The following is a 27,993-nucleotide window of genomic DNA, read 5'->3' as shown; positions in this document are numbered from 1 at the left end:
CAGCAGCTCAAGAGTCAAGGTAAATAATATTTTAATGCAGTATTTTAAAATATCAAAATAAATGCAAAAATACAGGATAAACAATGTATCAAGACAGAATCAGGACTGCTAAATGGTCTCCAGGGAGGGCACACGAATGCTCATCCTTGACTTTGTGTAGCATAGCTGAGGCACGACTATGGGATTTGGAGAGCTGGGTTCAGCTCCAGCCTCTACAATGACTCCCCTCTCTGGCTTTTGGTGGCCTCATCTGTCTCCCGCAGAGGACGGGGCATTACCATGATGGCCTCCTGACCCATCTGCTGGCCTGCCTGCCGAGGTTACTCGTCCCTTTCCTGGGACGCTGTGACTTCAGGGGATCTGGGGCTAATAATATCTTGGCCATCCCTGGCTGGAGCAGGACATCTAATGACTGCCAGCTGTGGCTCCACCCCTTCCCCTTCCCCCAGAGATAAGAGTCCTTCCTGTTCCCACATGGGGGGAGGGAAACCCAGCCACTGCTCATTAAAACAGACTGACCAACAGACCGACGACCAGCAACTCGGATGGAGGGGTTGAGTCACATTCCTTACCCTAATGCCCAGCACACCCATGGGACGCCTGGAGACTTGCCTTACACTCACCGTTCCTTCCAAAGGGGCTGCCTTGCTCTTCCCACCTTCTGTCCCTTTAAGGTCCTATTTCCAACAGCCTTACAGGGTCTTTTTTCCATATACCTCTCCCATTCCCTTCTGCCCTTCTGCGTGCCCCAAACCAGGCCATTGTCTCACCAACTGACCCCTCCCTTTCCTGTTGATGGCCTGGCTCCCTTTGCAGACATCCACCCTGGGTCCTCCTCCGCATCAACCTCTCACCATCTCTCGACCTCATCTGATAAACCTTCTCTTTATGTCTACTGGCAAGAGCCCCAATGTCTACCAGCCGGACTCTGGTGTCCCTGGCACCCCAGCACCCTCCTGGCCCTCAAATGCCTGAGTGCTGTTCTGCTAGCAAGCGGCCCGCCTCCTGGAACAGGCAGTGCTGCAGAGCGGGAGGACCACCTGCAAGCAAGCCTTTCCACGGAGCTGACAGAGCCTCCGAGCTCACATGGTGCAGCTTCCTCTCCATAACCCCTCAGTTAGCTGGACGCTGCCTTGGAGGGTGTGGGAAGGGTTCCATTCTAAGGAGCACCGACCGGAGTCTGGGTTCCATCAGGCCTGACTCACACAGGTCCGGTAGGTTTGACTGAGGGTGAGGTGTGGGGCTGGCCGTAGGGGTGATCCTCACCACACCCTTTCTCTCACACTCGGAAGCCTGCCTTCTGAGTCTGTTGCCTCCCGCTGTGAGAGCTACCTGACAGCCATAAGCTAGGGCCGCCCAAGTTGGTAAAGTCTTTAAAGCGCCCACCAGATGGCGATAGAGATGAATTGGCCTGGCCTGACAGGTGCCTGGCAGGACTGGAGGGCCTGGTGTTGGGAGAGGAAAAGCAGGCTGGGATGAGGAGGCCTAGCACCCCACGCCTGTCACTAACCCAGGCTGCCAGCGTGTCTTCTCAGCCCCTCACCCAAGGCTGCCAGCCTCTTCATCACAGAACGTGCCCCGCTGAGCTACTCACTGCCTTCTCTGGGCAGTGCCCACCTCTGCCCTTCCCCTCTCGGACGCACTTTGGCTTTTACTCACTCTCTGTCCTCCTGGCTGGACACTGGTGCCCACCCAGGGCTCTGTGCCTTACCCTGATGCCACAACACACCACTGCTGGGGGAATCCCAGGCCTGTTCATTCAGGCACAGGGCCCTTCTGGCCTCGGAAGCTATTTCTGATCTGTCCTGGCACAGTACTGAGGGGGCAGCCTTTGAAGGGGCCCTGACGACAGATCTGAGCCTCTGCTAGCTCATCCTGGCTTCTTTACAACAGCCTGGCATCTACATGTGGCTTCACCAGCAAGACAACCCGACGTTTACAGGTGTGTCTGCACACACTCTCTCGGGCTGTCCCTCGACCGGCCAGTGCCACCCGCCTGCCCCTCGGCCGTGCAAACCTTTCCACTCGGCACACAGCCTCTCTCTCCACTGTTCGTGCTGGGGGTTTGCACTCACTAGCATGTCGGTTGGCCCCCAGGCAACGAGACCCGGTTGTCACATTCCCTTTGCTGTGTCTCCAGGAATGACTGAACCTTTGCTGCTTCCGACAGCTCCGCTGGCTGTTTTGATTTGGTATGAGGCAGAGTCTGTCTCCTTCCAGCTGGGTGTAGGGGGGAGAGGGTCACAGTGGAACCTGTTACAACCTCTTCACACTCAGGGTGTGAATCAAAGGCTCTTGGGGTAAGTCCTCACATGGAAACGTGGGGTTCCTGTCCAAAGCCAGGAGGGTGGTAGCTTCAGTGGCCCCTCTCACTGGAGCAGAGGTCACACAGCTGCTTAGAGGGAGCAGGAGAACTAAGCCAGGGCGGTAGAGCCAGGATTTACTGTCACAAAGCCGGGTGCGGCTCTGAGGGGGCCTGCTGATACCAGCTTGGGTTAGAGGCCCAGGGTGGAGGGAGGCCTAACCTTGACCCGCAGGCTTTTCTGTCAGCAGCCACTCAGCCACTCTCCCGGGAGGCACAGGAAGTGGGGAGCAAGGGCAGTAACATCTGTGTAATACAACCCCAGGAGAACTCGCAGATCACAGTATGCCAAAAGGTAGTCTTCATGTTTGCACGAGCAACAGGAAAAGAGACCTGCTCTCTCCCAGACTCGGTTTCACTACCAGTGCTGTCAGGGAGGCCTCAGCATCAAGGGGCCTGTGTGCTTAGTCTCGGGCCCTTGCTGCAGTAGCTGGCCTGGAGATGTGCGCCAGGGCGGGCCGCTCCGTATTGCTTTGGTTGTGTGTAAGGCTGGCGTGACTGGTCCTACGTGATGGACAAGCCGCTGCGTGATCGCTGGCTGGGGCTGTCTTTTCCCTTCCCTGAGCAACCAGGTCGGAGGACACACCGGGGCCATTCCATCCTGAGGGAGGACCCCAGCTGGGACCCACAAACGGAAACTCCAGGTGGCAACCATGTCTGCCTGAGGTAGAGAACTCACCCACCCGGAGCGGCTGCCAGATAAAAGCAGGGCACTAGGGAAGGGGCTGCGTCCTCAGAGAGGAGCCTCGCTGGCAACGCTTAACCCAGAGCGCTGTGAGGGCCACATCAGAATTCTAGGCACGATCAGGGCGGAACCTTTCCGCCCTCAGGGTTCCAAAGCTTTAAGGACAGACGGCTGCTTTTCAGGAGGTGTAAGCAGATTTGGTGCGCACGATTGGCAGAGCAGCCTACGGAGGCGGGTGTGATGCTGGTTCCTCCCGGCATCCTCCAGGGTCAGGCCTCCTTGCTCCCGGGAACGTGGACCCAGTCCTGGCCGCGAAGGAGAGCGTCGGCCCGAGGCTGGAGCCAGCCGCGCCGCTGCAACCTCCGCTCCCGGGCAGCGTGGAGGCTGCGGAGAGGCCTGGCGGCCTCTGGCGGTCAGACCAGGGAGACCTCGGCTTGGAAGCTGGAGGAGCGGCGCGCGCTGGGGCTGACGCGGGTCAGCATGGAGACCTGGGTGCTGCACGTGGCGCCGTTGCTGCCTCCCCACGGGTGCTGGGATTTGGAGCGCCAGCCCAGGACGCCGTGCAGGTGCCACCGCCGCCACTTCCGCCGCAGCTCGGCCTGCACCTAGGGGCGGGAAGAGCGCTCAGGCGCCGTGCTGCAGCGCAGCTTTGTTGAGCTAGCCCCAGCCGGTCCCTAGCTACACTGAGGCCCTGGTGTTATCTTGGGAGGCTTGGGAGCCAGCAAGTCGCCTCAGGATCTTGGAGAGAGGGCAACAGGGACGCACAAGGTCACAGAATGCAGTATAGGGAAGCCGAGTGGTGCTGCCTGCGGAGTGCACCCCATCCATCCAGACGCCCACTTGAGGGCGTTCTCATGGCCGCAAGCACTTCCTTCGATGTCTCACCCCCAGTTCTGGCAGCACCACTAAGCCGGAAGTGTTCTCCACCTGTGATGTGCTCTGGAGCCCGCAGTTTAGAATGGGATTCTAGGCAACTGGGGTGCTGCGGTCTGAGAACCATGCTTGAGAGAGGCAAGCTTTAGACTGCGCTGGCTCTCAAGGATCCCATCCAGGTCTGTAGGCCCTGAACATGGCGCCCAGATCTGGGAAGCGCTCACCTCGCCATTGAGGAAACAGTAGAGGACGGCCACCACAAAACCCTGAGGAGGAAGGGGAGAGGTGAGGCAAAGGGAACGCTGGTGCTGCACCTGGCTCCCCACAGAGCAGGCGCTTATCCAGAACTCTTGACAATGACAAAACTGGACCCCCCCCCCCATCCTGGCCCCGGCAACCCCAGGTGAATTCCCAAAGCCCGTGCTCATACCTGGAAAGACCCCACGACAAGTTCGAAGACCATTTTCACCTCAGCCTTGAAGTTGTCAGGGAAGAAGGCAAACATGACATAGTGAACTCCAAACAGCGGGATCAGCAGGAGCGTGGACTTGGCCAGCCTCCTGGGGAGGGAGAGGCAGGGCGTGGGTGCGCACATCCACATGTGTAGGTGTGTGCGGGCACACAAGATGCCCACAACACCCGACCCTCTGAGATGAACAGTGGCCGCTCTGTGCCATGCCCAATTGCTGTCAGTGTCCTTGCGCTCCTGTCCCCTACCTCCTGGCCTGTGGGAGCACAAGAGAGAATTAAACTCCCCCCACCCTCCCCTCTGGAGGAAGGCCACTGAGGATGGTAGGTTATGTAGGGCAAGACTTCCCGGACAGCTCCTCCTAGTCTGTTTCCCCAGCTGGAAGAGCGGGCTGACGTACACCCAACACAGCCACAGATGCTGTCTCCTCGGAAGAGCTTTGCTCCTTTTGGGAATGAGAACTGCAGGGCTCACCACCTGTGCCCTAGGAGGTCGGTGAGCACCCGGCTTTATGCAGACAGACAGACGCATGGCTCCTGCTCTCCCCCTGTGGCCCTGTCTCTGGGAGTCGCTACTTACCCTGAGCTTGTATACCTCCCCTGCCTCGCCACAGCAGCACAGTGCCCTGCTCCAAAGGACCAGCTTTCTCCCTGCTGCCAGCAGGGCCAGCATTCCCTGCAAGCACTCCTGTGTCCTTCCACTGTGTATGCGCTACTGACCTCATAGCTGGTCCAGGTAGGGATGGCCATGGTTTCCTGATTCCCTGGGCACGCGTTTGCCCTGCCTCTCCTGCCTCCGTCCTGAGGTCCTACCCCAAGCTCTATGCTGAGGCACCCCAGCCCTTCCCCTTCCTCTTGGGCCTGGCTCCCAGCCACACCTCTCTGGCCATGAACCATCCCACACTTGGAGGCTGACAGATGGAGGCTTTCTTTAAAGTGAAGAGTGGGAACTGGCAGCCCCCTGGGGATCAGCAGCTCCAGTTCCCTTCTGTCTCCGACAGCTGTTCCTTCATCTCACCCACACAGACCTGGCCGTGGCCAGTCTCGGTTCTGTCCCCCAGATCCTAGCCCACTGCAGCTGGACTTGGGAAACCGGGCCGCTGAGGTGAAGAACACCTCGTGTGTGGCTCAGGAGTGCTGTCTCTCGGCAGCGAGCAAGCCCCACGCATCCCCTTCTGGAAAGGAGAGGGACGTTTGGCCCGCGCAGCCTGCCGGGGATAGAATGCTGTCATGCTAGCGTTGGGAGGGAGCATCGGCCTCAGTCCTGACAGTCACAGGGTTCCAGAACAGATTCCCAGATCCGGCAGCTCGTGACTCTGGCGGGGAGTCTTCCATCCACAGCTGAGATTCCCCTGACAGAGGCCAGTTTAAGAACACCCTGGATTCCAGGACTGAATGGCCTGGTAGGACCGCCAGGCCTCCCTGGTCTGTATGGTGGGTCCATTCTCCATTGCCACCATGAGTGTGAAGGTCCTATGGGCTTTTGTGTAGGTGCCCTGCTCATGTCTTGGGCTCACTTGCCTGTAAACTCTGATTTTCACAGAGCTTGCTGGTCTCCCCAGGGCCTAGCACAAGGAGACAGCTCCTCTCCTAAGCAATGAACTGAGGTCTTTCGGTGATTGATATCAATTATCAACCTGACAGGTCTTAGCATCACGGAGACAAACCTCCAGGCATGTTCGAAATGGGATTTCTGGATGGGGTAGAGGCAGGAGACGCACCCTGACTACTGGTGACACCATCCTACAGCTGGGGTCCCACTCGGAGTATAAAGGGGAAAGCGAGCCGAGCGCCAGTGTCCATCTCTCAGCCTCAAGACTGTGGCAGCAGTACAGCTTGCTGCCTCCCACTTCCGCAGCTGTGTCTCTGCCATGATGGATTGTACCCTTGAACCATGAGCTAACAGTCCTTCCTGCCCACAGCGGCGCACCCCAAACCTTGGAGGGAGAGGGAGTGTACAGCTGTCCTTTGTGCAGAGTGGGGAGCATTTTCCAAGGGTCCCTGAGTGTGACCTCTTGGCCTGTGCCTGTCATGAACTCTGCAAGCGTGGCTGTTATCACTGAGGAGTACTGTGGTTGCTGCGATGTGGACTGGGGGCTCCCCGGAGCGTCACGTGCTGGCTGTCTACTGTATCCCCTTCTTTACTAGGTACAGGCCAGGGACTGAGCACAGGGCGGAGAAGGCACAGGTCCTGCACGCCCCTCAAGCTCCCTGTGGCAGCAGGCTTGAACTTGAAGGAGGCTGAGTGTGGGGATAGCAGATGTGGGTGCTGAAGACTTGCTGATGGGCAGGGGATTCGAGCCTGGCCATGGGTGAGGGTAATGTCTGGCTGTGGGGAAGTCCAGAGGGGTGAGTGCAGTTTGTAAGGGGTGCTCCGAGGGCCAGGTGGAAGGCTGGAGCGGGGTGCGGCTGGGCCACACTTACGAGTATGGGCTACTGTCCTTCTTCCCGATGTCAGGTGGCCGCAGCTTCTGAACCAGGATCCGGACGATGCAGATAAACAGGATGAAGTTCACCTGTTGAAGAGGAACCCCAATGTTGGTCACTTAGAGAGGGGAGCTGGGGTGGGCTTCCCCGGTGCTCTGCCAGCCCCTACAGTCTCTCTTGGTACCTGCTCCCTTGGGGGCAAATCATCTGGGAACTCCCCTTTGCATCCCCGAGGACCTGCCTCCAACTTGCCTGCTCTAGAGGGACAGCTGGCAGATGGGTGAGTGATGGAGACCTCAGGCTCCTTTCTGACCTAAACACTTCCTACGTGCTCTGAGGCTGGCTGCCTACCCTGAGCTCCATGGCGAGGGGAGGGCTTACCAGGAAGGAGGTGAGGATGGGGGAGGAGGGCTTACCAGGATGGAGGCGAGGATGGGGCCCTTTATGATCCACCACAGGGAGGAGTGGATGGTGTCCCAGCACCTGGACAGAGCGCGGGGATTCGGGTGAGAGTCCTCAGCCTGAGAGCCGGCCATCTTCCCGGTATCCTGGCTCTGCCCCCAAGCCCTGGCTCTGCCCCTTCCCATGTCCCCCTCCAGCCTCTCGCTTTGGGCTTGGTGCTGTGGTGTCTACCTGCCAAACCTGGGCGGCAGCAGCAGCAAAGCCGGGGATTCTGCCGCCAAGTGACAGCAACCAGAGGGAGGGGTTGGGACAACAGCTCACCCGAAGTCTTCAAAATGGACCCTGACGATGGTCCAGATCATGATGAACACAATGGGCACTCCTGTTAGGGCCAGAGAAGAAAGGAAGAGAAGGAAGTGGGGGGGCAGGGTTGGGAGGAGGAGCCAGAGAGAGGGAGGGAGAAAGCAGGGTACAGGCTTAGGGCTGCCCCTACAGTCACAAATGCAGTTCACCCTGTAAAGACTCCAGGAGGGAGCTGGAGGCCTGAGGGTCTGGGACCGCCTAGACAGTTGAGTTTGCTTTTCTAGTTTGAACCCCCTGTAGCTTGCCTCAAGATCATAAAGGGGAAATGGATGTTTCTGTTCAGCCTCCGCCCACACCGTGGAGCAGCTGTAGGAGGCTGAGAGGTAGGTCTGCCCCGGGGTCACGTGTGCGGAGCACATCACTCTCCACTGAGGACCTCCTAAGCCAGGATTGCACCCTCCCACCTCCCGGGGAGCCTACCCAGCCTCGCCTCCTCCCGGGTGCCGTACCCCAGCCGGTGAGAATGTATCCACAGAAGTACTTCCTCTCAGAGAAGAAGGACACGGCCAGCAGGGTGTGTAGGTAGAGGCCCTCCACCAGCAGCCAGAAGAAGTTGGCCATGACGCAGTACTGGAAGAAAACCACAGCTGCCTTGCAGCCTACCTGCGGGAGGAGCAGAGGGAGGTTGGAGGATGGCAGGTCCCTGGTTACGAAGCCTTTGTTTGGAGGGATGGACACAGCTGTGGCCTGGCCAACTTCATGGTTGTCAGCTCCCAACCAGGCTCTTGAGATAAATATAGTGGCAATCCCTGCTCTTGACTTTCCATCATGGGGTAATTCAAATTGCCCATCTGTCAGTGTGTCTTCTGCATGTCTTCTGGCTATGGATCCCAGTGTCTCTGGGCATGTCCGATCCTCAGCCCGGGGCTGGCTGCACGAGGCTGAGAATAGCCATGGATACAGTCCAACACAAAATGGTAAGCGTGTTTAAAATGTTAAGTTTTTTTTTTTTTTGTCATATTTTTGGTAACTGGATTTTGAGGTTCTCCAGCAAGAAGCTCGTTGGTAACATGATGTCACAATGTTAAGAGGTTTGCAAAGGTATAGACATACTTCCTGTCTGTCTATCCACCTGCCTACCTATCCGTCCACCAGGCCCTTGTCTATGTGTGTGCACGTGATGTATGCCTGAGTGGCTTTTCAGTCACCCTCACTGCAACCAGGCTGGTCTAGAACTCCCTACGTAGTCCTGTCTGCCACCCAGCTCATAGCTATACCCCGGCCTTCCGAATCCTGGGATTACGGGTGTGAGCCACCATGCCTGGCCACTGCTCCTTACTGACCTCCCCACTCACGACAACTCAGCCATCCAGGCACCCGTTCATCAGCTGTCTATCTGCTCGTCCATCAACCCACCCATCGACTAACTGTCTCTCCACCCACTCACCTCGGCTGTCCCCCCGCTCAGCCAGCTGGCTCCCCATTTGTTGACCACATCTCCCGTATGGCACTGGCTTTGCCATTCATCTTGTCCTCGCACCTTTGAGGCAGCCCAGGAAGCAGCCCTGCCTCTCACTCGCCTGCCAGCTCTTACAGCCCTGCCTTCTTTCCTTTCTCCATTCTGTTCTCTACCCCTCCCAGAGGCCCCCACACCTCTTTTACCCTCTCCACAGACAGCCAATTGCTCCCCACTCCCCGTCCTCCAGGGAGGACTGGCAGGGGCGAGGAGCTTGGGGGTGAATTTTTGACAAGAGCTTCCTGACCATAAAGTGTGAGGTGAGGCTTCAGAGGGGCCCAGAAATGGTGTGAGGACGCTGAGAGGAGGGTAGTTTTCTGTCAGGTTCACAGACACTGGTGTCTGTTCAGAATAGGGAACCTTAGCTGATAGAGTGCCCCCACCAGGTGGCCTGCTAAGGCTGAGGGGTGTTGATGATGGATGCAGGAGGGCCCAGTTCACTGTGGGCAGGGCCATCCCTAGGCCTGCGGTCCCGAGCCCTATAAGAGGACAGGCTGGGCCAAGCCACAAGAAACAAGCCAGCAGCAGCACTTTACCGTGGCCTCTGCTTCAGGGCCTGCCTCCAGGATCCTTCCCTGGCTTCCCCGAAAGATGCACTGAGGGATGTGATGAACCCGGTCCTCCTCAACTTGCTGTTGGCCATGGCATTTACCACAGCAGCAGAGAACTAAGAGAGGAGGGGAAGCAGAACGGGGGGGCGGATCTTCCTTCTGGGGTCTATAGGAACTGGGGAAGAGTGTTGCATGCAGGTGAGGACAACAGGGGAGCCATGAGCCAGTGATTGAGGGGCTCCGGTGCCCTGGTGGGCATAGCCTGGGCCTCTGTCTCCTGGCATAAACACTCTCCAGCTGCAAGCTCCCCTCCCAAGGGCACCGCTTATTTTCATCCACTCTAAACACACGAGCTGGGCTGCCTCCCTTTCCTCTCAGGCCTTGGCTGCGAGGCATCCTCACGGAGCAGCCTTCCCCCTCCTCCCTGTGACGGGAAAGTCCTTTCTGGGCCACACTCTCGCCGCTCCGCCCACCCTGTCCAGCTTTATAAGTGCTCTGGAGGCAGCAGGCCTCTCTCTGGTCCTCTCTTGGCCCCAGCTTGTGGAGTCACTCTGGTCTTTTCTTCCTACTCGAGACCTTGCCATTCTGGGAAGCAGGCACTGCTGGTCTAGAGGCAGCATGGTGCCTTCCTGGCCTCGCCCAAAAGCACAGCGTGGGAGTCCTGGCTGCTTCAAGCTCTGCCCAAGGATGAGGTCCTCTCAGCTCCTTGGAGACCACGATGGTTAATATTGCCAACTAGACAGGAGCTAGGACACCCAGGAGACACACTTGGACATGACTGAGAGGGAGGTTTTAGGTTCAGTGATTGAGGAGCATCAGGAGCTGAGGGCCCGGACTGAGCAAAAGGAGGAAGTGAGCTGAGCCCCCAAGTTCATCTCTGCTTCCTGACTGCAAACGCATCTGACCTGCCACCTGACACTCCTGTCTCCATGCTTTCCCCACCCGGCTGGACCGCACCTCACACCACAAGCCAAACGAACACCTCTGTTTGTCAGATATTTTGTCAAAGCAATGAAAAAAAAAAAAAATAAGGAAAACAGACAGACTCTGCAGTGCCTGGCAATGAATTCCTCAGAGGTCCCTTGAGCCTCCTGAGTCCAGCAAAGCCTGGGACAGGGTTGAGGAGACAGTCAGCACAGGGGGATGGACAGGAGTGTGTGGGAACAGACTCCTAGCTGTGGAGAGCAGCAAGCTGGGATTAATGTGGGGAGGATGTGTACAGATGGAGAAATTGAGGCAGTGATCAGAAATCAGCGATGAAGCCAGATGGGGGCTCTGGACACTGACTGTGAGGAACCCTCCTAACAGACACAGATATATGAACTCTCAGAAGGCCCACACCTGCAGCTGCACCAAGCGAAAGTGGGATTCGACCAGTGCATGTCGTTCTGTTAGTGAGGAGAGGAGGGCAGAGACTCAAAGAGAGAGACAGACAGAGACACACACAGAGAGAAACAAAGGACAGAGACAGACAGAGAGACAAGGTGAGGGAGGGAAAGAGACAGAGACACACAGAAACAAAGGACAGAGACAGACAGACAGAGAGACAATGAGAGAAGGAGAGAGACAGAGAGATACAGACAGAGGGAGAGAGAAAGGACAGAGAGAGGGAAGGAGGAGAGAGACAGAAGAGGAGGAGGGGGAAGAGGAGGAAAGTGAGGCACCTAGGCATGCGGAAACTGTGGAGTGGGGTGAGGGGTTCTCACCGAGGCCTCTGAGCAGTCGTCCACCTCCCTGTTGTTGAAGAGGGTGATGTCCTTGATGAAGACGGCAGTGGCCCTCAGGATGAAGGACATGAAGAGATGCATGTGGATGTAGTTTCGGGTACAGTGCAGCTTCCTGCAAGGGGCAGGCACATTTGGGATGCAGAAGGGGCCTTGGACCCCACCCCCTGGCTGGCATGGTGCCATGGTTCAGGCAAGGTGGGGGGTGCTCCAGGGCACAGGCCCTGCCTCCGAGGTGACACATACCCAGCCCTGGCCTCCTGTGCATCCAGACTGTTCTGGCAGACTCTATCTCTGTGCCCAACACAGGGAAGGGGACAAGACGCTCTAAAGGCCTCATCTCGGCCACCCACTATCGGGGTTGGCATGGATGGTCTGGCAGGGGCAGGGACAGGGACGTGGCTACCTGGGGCTGGGCCTCACCTGAACAGGCTCAAGATGGTCATGGCAACCAGGAGGCTGGCGAGGGACACGCCATAGCCAATGGTGTAGCCGGTCTTCACAGCGCTGTAGAACTCGGTCTGTTCCTGCTGCAGGAGGCAGGCGAGGATGTTGGGTGGGAGTGGGCGGGGTACTCAGCTGGGGGCTGTTGATGAGGAGGGGCTATTGCTCTGCCTGCACCCCCCACACACAGCAGGAAGATGTGCCCACGGCTCCCAAGAGCAGCTGGGTGGTGCCTAAGGCCCGGTTTTCATGGACACATGGGCACCATGCCAGAGGGTGACGGGGTAAATGGAGTCTTCTTTCTGCTGTGCAAGGCAGCTCCCAGCATGGGGAAGGGGGGACCTCACAGCTCTGCTTGTCTACCACTCATTCACATCTTTAAAACAGAATTTTGAGAGTCTCCCTGTATAACCCAGGCTGGCCTCAAACTTGATGTCCCCTTGCCCCAGCTTCCCATGTGCTGGCATTATAGATGTAGACAGGCAAACCAGCTTGGGGGTTAGCCCAGGCTAGCCTCACACTTGTGCTCTTTCTTCCTCAGCTTCTCAAGTGCTGGAATTACTGACATACAGAGGCGAACCAGCTTGGGGGGGGGTCAGTTTTGGCACTCAGAGGACACCCCCTCCATGAGTGCGATCCTCATTAAGTCTTGTGTACATCCTTTTGGGGGAGTCAGGGGATGGGCCTTGGGAGATTCGAACTCGCGGAGGGCAGACCCCAGAGCGTACAAAAGCGCAAGCCGCCCTCACCTCATCCACACCGAACAGCCTGTCATCCAGGCCGCAGGCGGTGTAGTAGGGCCCCGGCTCCAGGTCTGACCAGCCCTCTCCGGTACAGCTCCGGCTGACGTTATGGCCTGGAATCAGGCAACAGAGGGAGAGGAGGCTCTCTCTCTCTCTCTCTCTCTCTCTCTCTCGGAGGCTCGAGCCAGGAAGCACCACAGAGCCTGCTCTCGCTCCCTACTGCCGTGGTGCTGCCAGGCTCCAGCTCCCCAAACAGCCCCTTGGGTTCCCGTGAGGAGAGGAGAGGATCCTGCCGGGCTGCCGGGCCCGTCGTCCTGGGGACAGACGAAGAGCTGGCGTTGTTGGGACTCCATTGTATAGAGCAGAATTAGGTTCCTTTTCTCAGCACAAACCAGGGCAGAAAGACTCTGGTTTGTCTACATAGTCACCACCTGTCCAGCGCCAACCCGAAGGCACAGGCGGCGCCATGTGCACAGCCACACTCACCAGAGCACACTAGCAACCCGTATCAGGAGAGCCAGAACGTGTCAGACACACCAGACCAAGGCAGGGTGTGAAGACCCTTCACCTGAGCCGCATAAAGAGCAGGACACCTAACTGTGGGTGGCCCCCACCTGTCACCTGAACACCCAGTGTGTGCGTCCAGGGACAGAGAATGCCCCGCTGTCCCTGGGGCTGCAGCTCAGCTCAGCTCCCACTGCGTGGCCTGGCCTGCCGGAACTTCCATCCTGTCACCTGTCCATCCACCCACTGGTCCGTCCATCTATCTGTACCACGTGCCTCGGAGGTACCTCCAGGCGTTGCATCTGGGTTCTGTACCCCAGTGGCCTGGCGACTGGGGCCCTTACTGACTTCTCCACCCACCAGATGTCCCTTCTGCATCTGTGGGCTCTGCCTTTAACTAGCCTCTGACTTGGGAATGCTGGGAGTGCAGACGCATGTGTGTCTGTATTGGCCAGGGTGCTGAGGACCCGAGCTCCAGTCCTCACGCGTGCACAGCCCGACCTTCACCCGGAGCTCTCCCCCCTACCCCCGAGCAGGTGTTTATCCAGCCAAAGCACAAGCTCTTCTGTACTTGTGGGTTTACCTTCCATGAGAACAAGGCATGGGTTGGCGTCAGCCGTGCCCACTCTTGCAAATGCCCCTCCTGGGACTGAAGGCCAACTGCTTACACCCTTCCCTGCACACTCTCCTGGATGTCCAGCTAGTGAGCTGCCGTCTCACCCTTCTCTCCGTCAGTTCAGAGCAGGCCCCACTAAGCATCCGAGCAAGTGCCAGGCCACCCGGCGGGTACGGGGGCGGGCAGCTCTTGGTATTCAGGTGCACCCCGGGGTGAGGATGATTGTGCCCAGCCAGCTGCTGCATCCCCTCAGGTCCTCCTCTGGGAGAGCACCACCAGCTCCCCCTCCCCCTCCCAGAACCTCTGTCCTCCACTACACACTTGTTTATTTCCTCTTAGAGGTGTCTCAGCTCGCGCTGGGACTCCAGAGGGCAGGAGGCCTTTCCCAAAGTCCCTCCCCACTGTCTGTGCAACATAGAGCTCAGTAATGGAAGGGGCCCCAGCTACTGACTGAATGTGGTGTCAAGGTCCTAAGGGAGCCCCCTTTCCCTTTCTGTCTTCCATGGAATGTCTGATCAAACAGACACAAGGTGTGACAGCAAGGCTGTGTGCTGGGCCCCAGAGGTCGGCGGTTCCAGGCCATGGCAGACAGTCACAACCAAGGCACAGGAGCGTAGGAGCCGTAACTCAGACCTGCCAGTCAATCAGTTATCAATTGCTGAACAAACATTTAGTGAGCCCTTCCCACATGCTTATCTCCCTGTGAAGAGCTAATCAACCCCTCTCGCCCTCTCAGGGCCCAGTCAAGCCCTCTCAGGGCCCAGTGCCATTCCTGGCCTCGGCGCCTCCAGGTTTCTCTAGCCCCTGGGAGAGCTCTCCTGGTCCCAGCCCCCTGGCTGGCCCCGTTCACAGCACACAGTCCATCCTCTGGCCTTCTGCACAGGCCTCTTACCGTGACCAGAGAAGAGCTGAAAGATGAGGGGGCAGCCCAGGACCACCACCTGGCCCCGAGGAGTCGCCGGCCAGCAGGTGAGGTTGTCCCACATCGTGCCACAGCCTGTGGGATGAAGGCACAGGACATGTGTCACCAAATGAACATGGCGACCGCCCCTCCCTTCTCCTTTCCTCAGATGCCTCCTGTCAGAGTGGAGACTGTGCCTTCCCAGGCTGCACTGGTCCTGTGCTGAGGGGAAGGAAAGAAGGTCCTCTCTACGTAAGGGATAGAACTTCCCAACATGGCATCATTTGTATATCTGTCTGTCCGTCTGTCCATCCATCCATCCATCTACCTACCCACACATCCATCTATCTATCCATCTATCCATCCATCCATCCATCCATCACCTACCTACCTACCTACCTATCTCTTTTAGACAGGGTCTTGTATAGCTCAGGCTGGCCCCGAAGGAGACCTTGAGCGTCTGTCTGGTCTTCCTGTCTCTACCTCTTGAGTGTCGTTGGATCACAAGTATGCGCCACTATGCTCAGTTTATACAGTGCTGGGGATGAAACCCAGGACTTGTGCCCTCAGACTGCCACACTTGAGAGACAAGACACAGGTAGGTACCAGGCAGGTAGCCCAGCTGGTTCTGCCCAGGGGCAAACTGTCTTTCATTCTGGCTCAGCCCCTGGGCACTTACAAAGGTGTCGGTCTTTTTGAATGACAAGAGCCAAGGCTATGGCATCCAAGTCCTCAGAGCAAAGGACCTGACTCTATGAAGCATTCCGGCAAAGCAGTCACCGAAAAGAGGGAGCAAAGCCCGTATTTCATTTCGTCCTGGACTTTAATGAGAGTTGGTCAAAGTTGCGGAAGGTCGTGTCACCTTCTGCAGCGCTTGCCTGTGGTGGTGAGTCAGTGAGCACGGCTGCACGCTTCAACCTACGCTTACGGCCCTCTCATTCCCGGAGCTCGTGTTTGCGGGCCCGGCCTTCGGCTGTCTCCTCTTTTACTGCCGTCACGCCTGCACATGCGCACGGATTGGATTATAAACTGCTCCCCTGCCTGTTTTTTTCTTTTATAGAGCCTCATGTGTATTTCTAGCAGTACAATAAGTGGCCTTCGTTTTTAGGGTTTGTAAGAAAACAGGCATTAGGATTTCAGAATCTTACCTTACCAAATTACCGCAGCAGTATCAAGTCATTCAGCCCCACAGTTCAAGCCTGCCTTCCCGCACAAACAAGGCTAATAATCCACATTCAAAGAGAGCAAGATCCACCCAGGGGCCCTGTTAGAGACCACCACTGTTGGAAAACATGGAGTGCGCCTTGTGAATCCTGTTTTCTCACAGAAAGGCAGCGCAGCACAGCGGCAGCTAGCCTGTCACGGAGCTGCAAAGCAGTGCAGGCCCGGTGAGCGAAGACTTGTTCCTGCTGGGAGTCTGGCTGCTGAGGCTGCCAAGGGGCGTCTCCGGGGTCTCTACGAACCTGGATGCCCTGTGATAAGAGGACTCCCCTCAACTCCTCTCTTGAGTGAGTCGGTCTCTTCGAAGTGCTGCCAATCCCAGCCCCACAGACCTGCTCAGGAAACCCCACCCCAGAGGCAAAGTCGATGCCAGCTGGGCCAAGCCCAGACCAGCCCAGGTCCGAAGGTTCACAAGTTCTCAAGAAGGGGGCCTGGGAAGGGGAGGGGGAGGAGCCTCAGGCTCTCAGTGCCGTGGTCCTGTGGCAGCTGAGGAGGGGTGGGGCAGCGGGGAAGGCCCTCCTGCAGCCACAGCAGCCAGGTGGCACCTGTAGCCACGGCTGACGAAGTCCAGAAGGCCATGGTCCCTCTTCCCATGAGCCACAGCTTTAAGGAGTCCTTCAGTCTGTCTCGAGGAGCCCCTGAGGCCAGGCAGGTCTGCCCCTGAGCCCCTGCCTGGCTCAGTTAACACCGTGAGCCCTAGCTCTGGGATGTCTCAACACTGTCTCAGCTTATGTAACCAGTCCATTTCACAGATGAGGAAACGAGGCAAGGTGGCCGGACGAGGTGTGGCCCGCCTCTCGCCCAGTCACACATTCCTCCGGGCTTTCGGGGCTCAGAAGCATTTCTCTGGGAATCTGGCTGCCGCTGGACTTTATGTACCCTGAATGACAGTATTGGGCACGCCCTGTTCTGCAGGCCAGCTATTGTGTCTGGGTCTCCGCCAGGCCTCAAGCTTCCAGAGCTGCCAGCCTGAGCTGAAGAGGTGTGTGTGTATGTGTGTGCGTGCATGGGGGCGTGTACGTGTACGCACGCGCGTGCGCTCGTGTGCCAGGGCCTGGACTCAGCTTCAGCAGAGGTGGGGCAGAATAGAAGGGACTGGGCTCTGCCCGGTGCGGAGCGGAGGCCGCATTGGGCCTCAGAGAAGTGCAGCACAGTAGGCCGAGCGGTGCACTGGGCCTGGGCCTTGGTCAGCCAGCAAGTCAGGGAACAGAGGAGGAGAGGTGTGTGCTGCCAAGCACCTCAGGCCTGGCTTGCTGGGCAGCTGGGCTGGGAAGTCATGGAGTAACGACAGTCATGAGGAAGGCTGGTTCAGTTCTAGAAATGGCTGTGTGTGTATGCGCGGTTTCCTCGTGTGTCCATTCAGGGCTGAGAGCCCAGCAGCAAAACCTAAGAGGCTGACATGAGGGATGGAGAAGCCGGCACGAACGAAGGCCCCAGTGGGTTGATTTTATACAATTTCCTAGATATCACAATGCACACTCACACGTATTCTCAGACATACTGACTCCGGACACACATGCAAACATACGTGTGTGGCCACAGGAAGGCCACTGAGGGAGCAGACACAGAGAGACACAACACACAGTCTGACCACACACCCAAGCACTCACACAGACACTCAGGGACCGCACACACATGTCACATACAGGTTTACACAGATACAGGCCTCTGCCGTACAGAGACAGGCGCAGGGAAGGCAGAGTCAGACATGGGCCAGGCATGCCCTCTTGCAGCGATGTGAGTGTGTACGGAGCGTCAGCAGCAGCCAGGGCAGACCCTAGTTTGCACACTTACACCTGCCCTCTTCCAGATGCCTGCCTGGCGGACTGGGCGCTGGCATCCCACAAGCACCCCGTGCCAACAGTGACCTCACTGGGACCAGGACGGTGGCCAGGCCCCCTCTGGGACCCAGGGTCTGGCGTCCAAGCTCCTCTGGCTCCCCCACTATGGTGAGGCCTTCCGAGGCCAGTCTGCAGCCTGGCAGTGCAGAGCGGGGCACACAGGCAGGTCTAGTCAGCCAGCCACCCAGGCCTCGGTCTACAGGTGTCAGGGGCCACACTGCCGCAGAGCGTGGCCCCTGCCAGGCCCACATACACTCGTGAGCACAGCAGGCCTGTGCACCCGTCTTCAGGAAGGACCACCAAAGGTTGTGCAGCAGCTTCAGAGTGGGGTCAGGAGCCAGGGCCTGTGAGGCTGACAGGTGCTCCCTGCACAGGTGCTCCATTCTGTACCCGTGAGCCCAGCCGAGGGAGAAGACCCAGATGGAGGCCCAGCTGCCTTTCCACCTCTGCCGCACCAGCTCTCTCCCAGCACGGGGAGCCTGGGCGTCCCACTCTCTCAGCCCCATTGCTCCCCTGGACTTGCCCACCCCTGCAAATTTGCTCAACCCTGAACAACCACACCAAGCAGAGCCGTCGTCTGTCTTGATGGCCTGCGGCAGGGTCTGGCCAGCCGGTCTCATCTGAGCTCTAGGTAAGTCAGGGGCCAAGGAAGTTGATTTGGAGTGCCCCCAAGTGGGCGAGCGAGAGGCCTCATCATGGACCGGCTCCTGAGCATCCTATGCCCCCCTCCTTGGGTGGGCCAACAGTTGGGTCCGGACCCTAAGGAGCACAGCCGCCTCTGTGCTTTCGGAGTCTTGGTCTACCACCTTGTTCACACAGAAGGGCTGGGAACTCCCAGACCTGGGTGGGGTCAGGGAAGCATGGAGGTCCTGCAGCCCTTACCCAGAGCTCAGCAGTGTGACCTCTGCCCCTGAGCCTCATGTGACTGGCTCTTCTGGAAGGCCGGGCTGGTGACCTGAGGGGACTTGGGACTCCCCTGTTTCCGCCAGCTCACCTGCGGTTTCATTTTCCGGCTGGGCCTCTTCCAGGCACTGCAGGCGCTGCCTGTCAATCATCTGCATGTACTCACACTGGTGATGGGGGCTGGTCGCCCAGACACCCTGAGGACAAAGCAGACAGAAGACGTTAGGCCCATCCACAGACTTGAGGAGCAGGGCCCAGAGCTGGGTCGGCCGAGCTTGAACCAGCTCTCAGCCTGGGGGTCTGACTTCCACACGGATGTCTACTCTGGCCAGGGTCTTCACCCTAGCCTCATTCTGAACTGCCACCCCAAGCTCAGTCTATAACTCATCTTAGGCCCAGATAAGCCCTTAGCCCAGCTCCAGTCCGTACCTCACAAAAGTTCCAGAATGGGCAGCATCTCAACCCCAGACTGTACCCCTACTCAGCCCTCGACAGCAGCCTGATCCTCACGTGTGTGCCCCAAATGGTCTCACTGATCCTGCTTCTGCCTTGAGGACCCTCTCAGGCCTCTTGGATCCCAAGCAATGCTCTTGCTGTAAGGATTCTGACCCTGGGAGGCAAAGAGCCTTTCCCTAGAGTCTTAAGCCAATCAATCACTAGGCTCTGCCACCCTGGCCTGCCTCAGTCTCCCTACGTGGGTGGGGCCATGCTAGCAGGGCCCCGTTACAGGATGTTGGGTATCAGCCTCCGGTTCCTGGGGACAAGCCAGGCAGAACAGAGGAGCCCGGCCACACGTCCTTCAAAGGCAGAGCCTCTGTTCATTCTTGCTCGTGGTGATGGTGTAGTAATCCCTTCCTGCCAGACCTCCATGTCTCCTCACCTCCTCCCTGGCCCGAGTCTGCCAGAGCCCAAGATCAGGGTGGACAAGGCATGGCTCGGGGGCTCCCTGCATTTCCTCCCTCTGAGGGGACCTCCTGGCCAGCCGCATCAAAGAACATGAACTCAACCAATGGTCTAAGTGAGCCAGCACTGGTGGCCGGCCTGCACCCAGGCGGCAGGGCACTCTCCACCACCAAGATCGAGGTCTAAGCGGAGGCTTGTCCCTTCCACCACAGTGGCTCTCTTGTCATTTCCCAGGTCACCAGTGGTCCACCTAGCACTGTGGTTGTCCTAGCCCAGGTCCACGGGAAGACCTCCTCCCTCATGTGTCCCTGCTGCCCAGACTTGACTTGTCTGGGTCTGGCAGCCACACAGTGAACACAGGTACGCAGCCAGCGGGATTCCAGACTCGGGCTACTACTTCCTTTTCAGCCTGGCACTCGGACAGGGCAGGGGCTGTCACAGGGCATCACTCTGCAGAACTGCTGAAAGAAACACAAGGCGGCTCCAAAGAGACCCCGTGCCCATGTGTCCCCTTGGGGACAGCATGCTTTGCCTCAGGTCATGCTGGCGGAGGTGTGTGGCTCAGGGGTCTGAGCTGGCTAGCCCTCTGAAAGAGGAAGTCAGGGTGCTGGGAACCGTGTCCCTCACCGTTTTTCCTTCTTTCCATCCTCTCAGGCACCAGGCTCCCACCCGCTGGATGCCTTCGGGCTGTGGGCTCATCCCAGACTCTCAGCACCTTCCTCACGCTTTCACTCCGTCACTCATGCTGTGGCATGAAAGCAGGACCGGCCATGTGGATACCTGCTCTTTCTGTGCGCACACTGCTCCCACAAGCAAGAGCCTTCTCCCCCACTGCTCCTGGCGAACCTTCTGCAGGGGCTTTGGTTATGACGGAGACTTAAGGCAGTCGGCATTCCCAGCCTCGGTGCCTGGCGGCCGGCCCGAACCAGACTCGTCTGAGGCAGGAGCTCACACTCCTGGGACTTCGGATTAAGCTAGGAGGTTTAATTCTCCCCACTGGACTGGAAAAACCTCAGAGGACCAGAGGCTGGGTTTCTGTGGTAATCTTGTTGACAAAAAGAACACGATGATGAAGGCCACCGAGGGGCAGCAGGATGGAGACTGAGAAAACCCAGAGCTGCTTGACAGCGAAGGCAGGCCCGTCTGAAACAAGATCTTCCCACAACAGGAGCCAAGGCCTTGTTTATGGCTTAAGCGAGTTAACCTTCCTATCCCAGGCACCCAGCGAGTCCATTCTTGTGGTCTGAGGACAGAACAATGGCTGTCCCTCACTTTTGGGTTCCTCTCAGACCAGAGAATTGACCATACAGATTGCCAGGTGGTATTCCATATATACTTGGGAGGACAGCGCTAGGGCTCCCTCTGGCCTTTAGCCATATATACATGGAGAGAGAGAGAGTGTGTATGTGTGTGTATGGGTGCAAATGTGTGAATGTGCACATAGAGGTCAGAGTCTAACCTCAGGTACTGTTCCTCAGGTACTACCCACCTTATTTTTTTGAGGCAGGGGCTCTCATTGGCTTAGAATGTGCCAAACAGACTGGGATGGCTGGCTTGCAAACCCCAGGGGTCTACTTCTCTCTGCCCCCAAACTGCATTTCACGTTCCAGACAGCCACTCAGTTTTGGGCTCCTCTGTTCCTTCCTTTAATCTCCCGATTTCTTCCTTTATTTCTTGTCTGGGTTCCAGGGCTCCAACTCAAGTACTTGTGCCTGCAAGGTCTGCAGGTTTCCAGCAGCCTTCCTTCGTTCTCCCCAGACATTTGTTTTGAATCGTTGCGGGGCACCGAGTCCTCGATCCCTTCGGCTTGTTACTCTCATAGAATTCTGGTTGCCAGTAGGCCACTGTCCCTCCAGGAACAGTACCCCAGGGCATGGCTTTGCTTAGGGAGAGGAATGGAGCATGCATCCAGAGTCTCCAGGTTAGTCTAGAACCCTAAGCAGCTGGGAATCAAGGAGAGTATGGTACCCAGAGCTAAACGGTTTTGCCAAAATTTAGTGAGGTGAAATACTCATGTCTGGAGGGATGGAGAAGAAACAGGGACCCAGAGAGGGACCCGAGGCCACTCAGTAAGTCACATCCCCAGATAGGACCCAAGTCTCTGACCCTAGTCTGTGCAGACTCAATCCTTTGCCAAACACTTGCCTTTGGCCATCTGGTCAACCACAGCCCTTGGGAGGACAGAGCAGGGCAGCTCCCTCTGGCCCTTATCACTGAGGAATTCAGGCAGACCTTCAACTTCCTCTCCCATTTGTTTCCTTTTTCTAAACATCCTCATTATCCTTCTGGACTTCAGACACACAGTGGACATTGGAAAATTCCCTGGCCAAATACAGCCAAGCTTGTGGATCACTGGATGAGCTCCAGGGTGGGATCTAGGTGGACAGTGGGCATCAGGGTGGGTCACACAGAGAGTTTATACAGAATAGGAAAGATTTAGACAATTGGGGTGGAGTCAGCATGCCAGTCTACACACAGACAGGGAGACATGGTGTCCCACCACGTTGGAGGAAGCCTTGTGTAGATACTATGAAGAGTTCCAGGGACATCTCGTGAGGAGCTGTGGAAGCGAGGCCAGGTCAGACTTGGGAAGGGCCTCGAATACTGGTTTTGAAGAATGGGCGTTGACTCCTAGGCTACGGGGGCCTCTCAAAGGTGTGATCCAGAAGGATGAGGGTAGGGGACACATACTTAGCAAAGACCTGTCACATTATAGGGGTTGGATACATGGTAACAAGAGTCTTTTGTGGGGCAGGCAGCCTCTGAAGGGAATATGAGGGGGGCTGAGTCAGGAAAAGCTTGCTGCCTGCAGATCCTAAGTACTAGGAATCACTATAAATGACATATGCCGTTGTGACCTGCTTTGGAACTTGGGCCCATCAGAGGAGACAGGGAACTGGCAGGAGCTGGTGGCACACTCCCGTGCACTTGATGGCTTCCCTATTGCACTAGCCCTACAGACAATTCGTGCAAGTGCAGCCCCTCCCAGAACCCGAGATCACATGACAGGCAGAGAGGGAAGCGGGTGACCCAGGGAGAGAAGACGCTCTGTACAAGAGCAAAGGAAGACCTGATTTTATCGGTGAGGGTATGGGAAAGCCTGGCAGCAAGGCAGGAAGGCGTAATAAGTTTACCTGTGTGATTGCCACACCAACACACACACCAGAGCAATTTGCTGAACTGCCACTTCAGATATGCACTTTTTCTAGCTAAAGAAAATTTTTCAAACACTGGGACAGAGCATGGCACAGCCACGGCCCCAAGGAAGCTTCAGTCATGAGGTGGCAGAGCCTTGTGAGGGCCACAGGTTCTGGGTCACACTGATGGCCACTGCTTGGGCGGGCGACTGGGATGATTTACAAGCACATCCGCACAGCCAAGGGCGGCAATGCGCTAAGTTCATGCTTTTCCTGACTCGCTCTACCTCATACTCCCCTCAGAGGCCACCCGTGCCCCCAAATACGCCTGTTCCCAGTGGCACAAGCATCTCACATGCCGAGGACGCCAGCCTCGCATCAGGGAACGCCGTAAGTGGGCAGCAGTTATGACCACAGCCCTGGCCTGGGCCCTATGTCCCTGTGGTTGTGCCGTTCGGATGCCTGGACAGTCTGAGCTGACAAGAGGCAGCTGTAGCTGGTCATAGAGAGGTCGTGAGCCGTCTAGTCCCTCCATCCACAGAAAGTCTGGGTTCTTTTCCCTTCCTTGGATTTTCGTGCATCTTTCCCAAGAACATGGGCCTCCCTTCCCTCCTAATCTACATTTTGTGAATCACGGCTCCTCTTGAGGACAGCTGCTCTCAGTGAAAAATGTAGAACGAGAGCTGGTGTGAATGTGCATGCGCTACATGAGGAAAACCAGGGCACAGAGTTGCACTTGGGGGTTAAAACCTCCCCGGGGAGCTGGAGAGATGCTTGTCTGTGAAGCACTTGCTGTTGAAGGGCGAGGACCTGAGTTTGCACCCTCAGCACATCTGGTTTGCACATCTGGCTAGCCAGCCTAAGCATTTGCCCAAGAAAACAGAACCTGTGCCCCAACACAAGCTTTTCTGTGAGTGTATGTGGCCACTTACAATTGCCCAGACTGGAAACCGTCCTGGCAATCCTCCTGCCTCAGCCTCCTGAGTGCTGAGATTATAAGTGTGCATCACCATGCCCAGCTCATTTTAAACTCTCTCTCTCTCTCTCTCTCTCACACACACACACACACAGAGTCTCATTTGTTCCTTTTTCACAGGGGCTGGTTCTGTACCTGCCTCAGCCTCCTCAGTGCTAAGATTACAGGTGTGTCACCATGCTCAGCTCTGTTTAATACCACTACCACCACCACACACACATACACGCACACACATACACACAGAGACAGACAGACAGACAGACAGCATGAGCTTTCTAGAGCTCTCATAATTGCCGGACTCTCAGCACAGCCTGTGCCATCTGAGCGAACTTGCCGGGACATGTTCGATGTGATGCCCCGCTGTCCTGGGACCCCTAGGGAGAGGACCAGGTGTGTGGATGCTGCGAGCATTGCCACCACCCAAAGACTGCACACCGGCCTCCCAGGGAGCCCGAGGCTGCAGCTCTCTGACTTATGGATGCCAGCCTGCAGACTCTTCCCCTCCTCCAATGACCTGTTATGCAGGAAGAACTTGTTCTGAAGGGAGCTAGGAGGAGGCACTTCCTGAGAGATGCGGATCTGAGAGTCTGAAGCCACAGGAGAGGGAATGCACAGAAGGCTGGTCCTGCCGGAGGCCTGCCTGGGGCCCGCTGCGAGGCATGCTCACTCTCACCCCAATGCCCGCTGGCGGGCCATCCGACCCCACCCCTGTCAGGTGGAAGAGTCACTGCAGCAGGCCGGCCTCTGAGAATGCCACTGTTTGGCCTGGGCTTGGAGAAAGCTTCAATGTTGGGGTGAGGGAGGCGAGAGGTGTGAGCAGAGTATCACATTTACAGGAAATGGGTCTTGATTTTAGAGATGCGTTTTGAACCGATGGGTTAAGCGGCAACATCCTTCTAGTTGACTTGAATATGCTTTAGCCAAAATAAACAAGTGATGTAAACATTAAACATTAAAGTTACCCAACGTCAAACCCAGGAAATAACTGTATGTTCATTATACCATCCTTTCACAAATAGTTTTGAATTTCGTATGTGCATGTGTGTGTTTCTTAATGCATGTGTGTGCATAGTATGCCTGCAGGCGCCTGCAGCAGGGCACCGGGGGGTGTTAGATGCCCTGGAACTGGAGTTACGTGTGGTTGTGAGTGAGCGCACCAGTATAGGTCTTCTCCAAGAGCAGGGGGGTGCACCTAGCCACTGAGCCATCTCTCCAGTCCCCATTGTGCGGTTCGTTACTTGTTCGATTATATATCACATGACATATTTTATTACCCATCGCTGTGGAGCCCGGCAGCCTTGAACTCAGTCCGCCGACCTCAGCCTCGTAAGGGCCAGATTCCAGGCAGAGCCACCACCACTCACAGCTATCATAATGTTCTCTCTACTTGCTTATGTTTGAAACATTTTACAGTTAAAAGAAGAGAAAACCCTATTCAGGTGGAGAAGTTGAGCTCTTCTTCAGAAGCAGTTCTGGGAAGCAGGAGAGAATTTCTACGCATTGCATCTCTGCTTTGTACCACGGCAACCTTTCTATGTCGGGAGCCCGACTCAGAGGACAGAGTCTGGGAGGCTGAGAAAACGGCCAGGCTCACTTTAGCCCCCAGCATCCAACCCTCACCCCTAAGTCAAGGGGCCAAGCGGAGGGTAGGGGCCTAACGCAGGTACTGTGACCATGCTGGCTGCATCAAGGCTTCCCTTACTGTGAGCTGTCTGACCCACCCCTGCCCCTCTCCTCAGACAGGCCATCCTACCCCATTCACGGACCTTGCTTGCCCCAGCTGATAACCAAAAAGCAGGACGACCTGCCCCATGGGCACAGAACCCCTTCATTTCTTCCCTTCCTTCAGAGTCCACGCAGGGCCTGTCTGGACGCCTAGCGCTGCCTGGCTCAGAGATCAGGCCCCAGCCAGAAAGTGGGGCTGGCTCCAGCCCTGCCCTGTCTCCCTAATTCCCCTTCACACTGGGCCGAGGGTTCTTTTGTCCCTTCAGAGATGAGGAAACCAGGTCCTTCTGTGGAGATTAAAGCTGTGACTGTGGGGTGGAGCAGGGTCCAAGGCTCTTGTCTTGAACTGTGGCTCCCACGTAAGTCCTGGGCAGGCCTAGCTGAGGCTCTCTCTATTCCAGAGAGTGGTCTGTCCCAGTAGCTGCCATGTTTCCTGGGTGGTAATTGGCAACCCAGGGAAAGGCTGGCAGTAGTGGCCAGAAAGGACTCCTCTGCTGAGGTGTGGCCTCCAGCCGCCCGGGGCACGCTCAGCGGGGCCAGCTTTGCCCTCCACCACACAGGCTCTCATAAAAGCTGGTGACTGGGGCTCTCCTTACCTGAAGCCAGGCGAGCAAAGACTGTGCTCAGAGTTTGCAGGTTCAGGTCGGCCAGTGTAGCCAAACTCTAGGGCATTGCTTCTTCCATGGGTTTTCTTTTCCTGTCTATCTGTCGCAGCAGCCCTGTCCCTCAGCTCTGAGAGGCTGTGCCTCACAGCCATCTGAGCCCACTTGCTCCTCCAGTGGAGACCCTTGCAAGGTAGGACCTCGACCTGTCTGTAGTCTGAGTGTCGCCAGTAGCCGGGCACTGGGCACCTGTCTGCTGCCAGGGGGCAGGAGCTATGGGAGGCCTTGGGACACACTTTACTTCCTCCTTTGGGACACTGGAGGTTTTCTTTCTTTTCTTTTGGCTTCCCCGTTCAAAGATTTTCCTTCCTCGGCTGAGGCAGGGCCCCATAAACAGCATGATAAGGCTCTGTGCCTTCAACATGAACTCTGCAGCTGCCATTTTATGACTCTGATAACGTGTCCCCCCAAGTCCGGCTGGGGCAGGAACACTGAGTGCCCATTCCAGGAGGGACCAAGTGAGGACGGAGGGGCAGAACAGCAGGAGATCCCTCTTCCAGCCCAGGCTAAGTGCCCTCCCCCTGCTTTGTGGGCCAAGCCCTGCACTGGGCCAAGAGGACAGTGAGGCTAACTCCACCGAGAGGGTGAACAGCTCAGGAATGAAGATGGGGCCGGAGTGGAAGACATAACCAAGGAAGGCTCCGTGGAGGAGGAGTTAGAGTTGGCACTGAGTGAATAAGACTTGGGAAGAGGGAAAAGCAGGTGTTGGAGGGGCTGGGCTCAAGCTGCGTCTAGATGGAGGGCACCTGGGGTCAGAGACCTCCAGCGGCCCAGAGACCCCTGGCTCATTCAAAATGAATCCAAGTATAGCTGGGACACGTAGAGGTGGGAAAGCCGGGGTCTTGCTGGTATGGCCTGAAGACTGGCAGCGAGCGCCAGAGAGTGTGGCGGGACTGTTAACGGGAGGAAGCAGGCAACACTTGCCAGTCCTCAGAGGGCTATGCCTTGTCCAGGGCATGAGTCTTCCCGGGGCAGCTAGGTGGAAACAGATTCAGGGTCGATTCCTGCCCTGGTGGAGCCAACCATGGCATAGAACCCACTGGCCGCCACACTGCCCCCGCCCCTCCAGGCAGCCTGCTGGCTCCAGGCCAGACTCCACTCAGGACAAGCAGGTCTCGAAGCAATAGCTGCACAGGCCTGAGCAAGGGAGGGCGAAGAGCACCTCTGCCCCAGTAAGGCTGGCAAGGGCAGCTGTGGCTCCCGTGGCCTCATTCTGCCCTTCTGCAAAACGGGTTTAGGAGGACTCTTGAGTCTTACGGCCTTCCTTAAATTCAGAGGAGGTGACCCAGCGACTGCCCCACGGCCCCGGTGATCCTGCCACCATGCACACACGCGCGCGCGCACACACACACAAAGGTCGGTGTGGGAGGAAGCAGAGGACGGAGGCAAGGGAAGAGCCCTGCTTTTCCTAGCACCCGCCTGTCTGTCCTCGAGACAACCCTGACCTCTCTGCCCACCATCATCCTACAGCTAGAGGAGGCAGGGCAAGGGCTGGCTCGGTCCATCGGATCCCAAGGACCGCTTCCCAGGCCTCAGGCACCACGCTGAGTCTGCCGCTGTGCTGGCTTCATCGCACCAGTTCTCAGAGACGCTCCCAGCCCCTCACACCTCCTTCCCACCCCGCACTGCGCACCCTCCATCTCGCCCGACCCTACACCCACAGCTCTCCTCTCCCACGCACCCCTACAAGCACTTCTTGCAAGGCACGTCTGGGGCTCCCTCTCGCCCCCAACCTCTCCACCGCTGCCTGGGATCGCCTCACGGGGAGCGCTCTAGGCTGCGCTGAGTGGAAACCCAGCGCCGCCGAGCTCCCACGCCTCCGGGCCAGATCCGGTCCCAGGCGAAGAGAGAAGATCAGAACCGCGCTCCTGCTGCCCCCCGATGGCCAGACGGGCTCGGATCCGCCGCCCCCGCAGTTCCCCCATCCCCAGGATCGGGGTGGAGGGGCGCACACTCACCCCGGGTCCGAGGGCGCAGGCGAGGGCACCTGCCAGCACGCAGAGCCAGCGGGCAGGCGGGGGGCTCGGAGGGCGCATGGTCCGCCCTGAGCCCGCGGCGGGCGCCCACGAGCGGCTCCGGGGTCTGTGGCTGGCGCTGCGCGGGAGA

The 27,993-nt window shown here is 57.4% G+C and overlaps 1 protein-coding gene across 4 annotated transcripts; it reads right to left on the bottom strand.

The window, feature by feature from the left end:
- Positions 1-14: 14 nt before the first annotated feature.
- Positions 15-27,993, bottom strand: Vipr1 (vasoactive intestinal peptide receptor 1). 4 transcript variants are annotated; one of them, XM_055601639.1, is made up of 13 exons: positions 27,846-27,993; positions 18,576-18,681; positions 14,511-14,615; positions 12,505-12,611; positions 11,735-11,838; positions 11,294-11,426; positions 8,030-8,183; positions 7,539-7,599; positions 7,232-7,298; positions 6,813-6,904; positions 4,351-4,480; positions 4,145-4,186; positions 15-3,652 (listed from the first exon to the last, which is right to left on the bottom strand). In XM_055601639.1, the coding sequence occupies exons 1-13, from the start codon at positions 27,921-27,923 to the stop codon at positions 3,461-3,463; spliced, it is 1,371 nt and encodes a 456-aa protein (XP_055457614.1). In that variant the 5' UTR covers positions 27,924-27,993; the 3' UTR covers positions 15-3,460. The 4 variants fall into 4 exon arrangements, with proteins under 4 accessions (XP_055457614.1, XP_055457613.1, XP_055457615.1 ...); XM_055601638.1 differs by having other exon boundaries at positions 11,735-11,841; positions 27,846-27,992; XM_055601640.1 differs by lacking the exon at positions 27,846-27,993 and adding an exon at positions 25,822-26,049 and having other exon boundaries at positions 11,735-11,841.

This window comes from Psammomys obesus, unplaced genomic scaffold (genome assembly GCF_907164565.1).
Source record: "Psammomys obesus unplaced genomic scaffold, mPsaObe1.curated_primary_1811, whole genome shotgun sequence".
NCBI lineage: Eukaryota > Metazoa > Chordata > Mammalia > Rodentia > Muridae > Psammomys > Psammomys obesus.
Note: the sequence above shows the minus strand (reverse complement) of the source record. Positions and strands in the feature narration are given on the sequence as shown.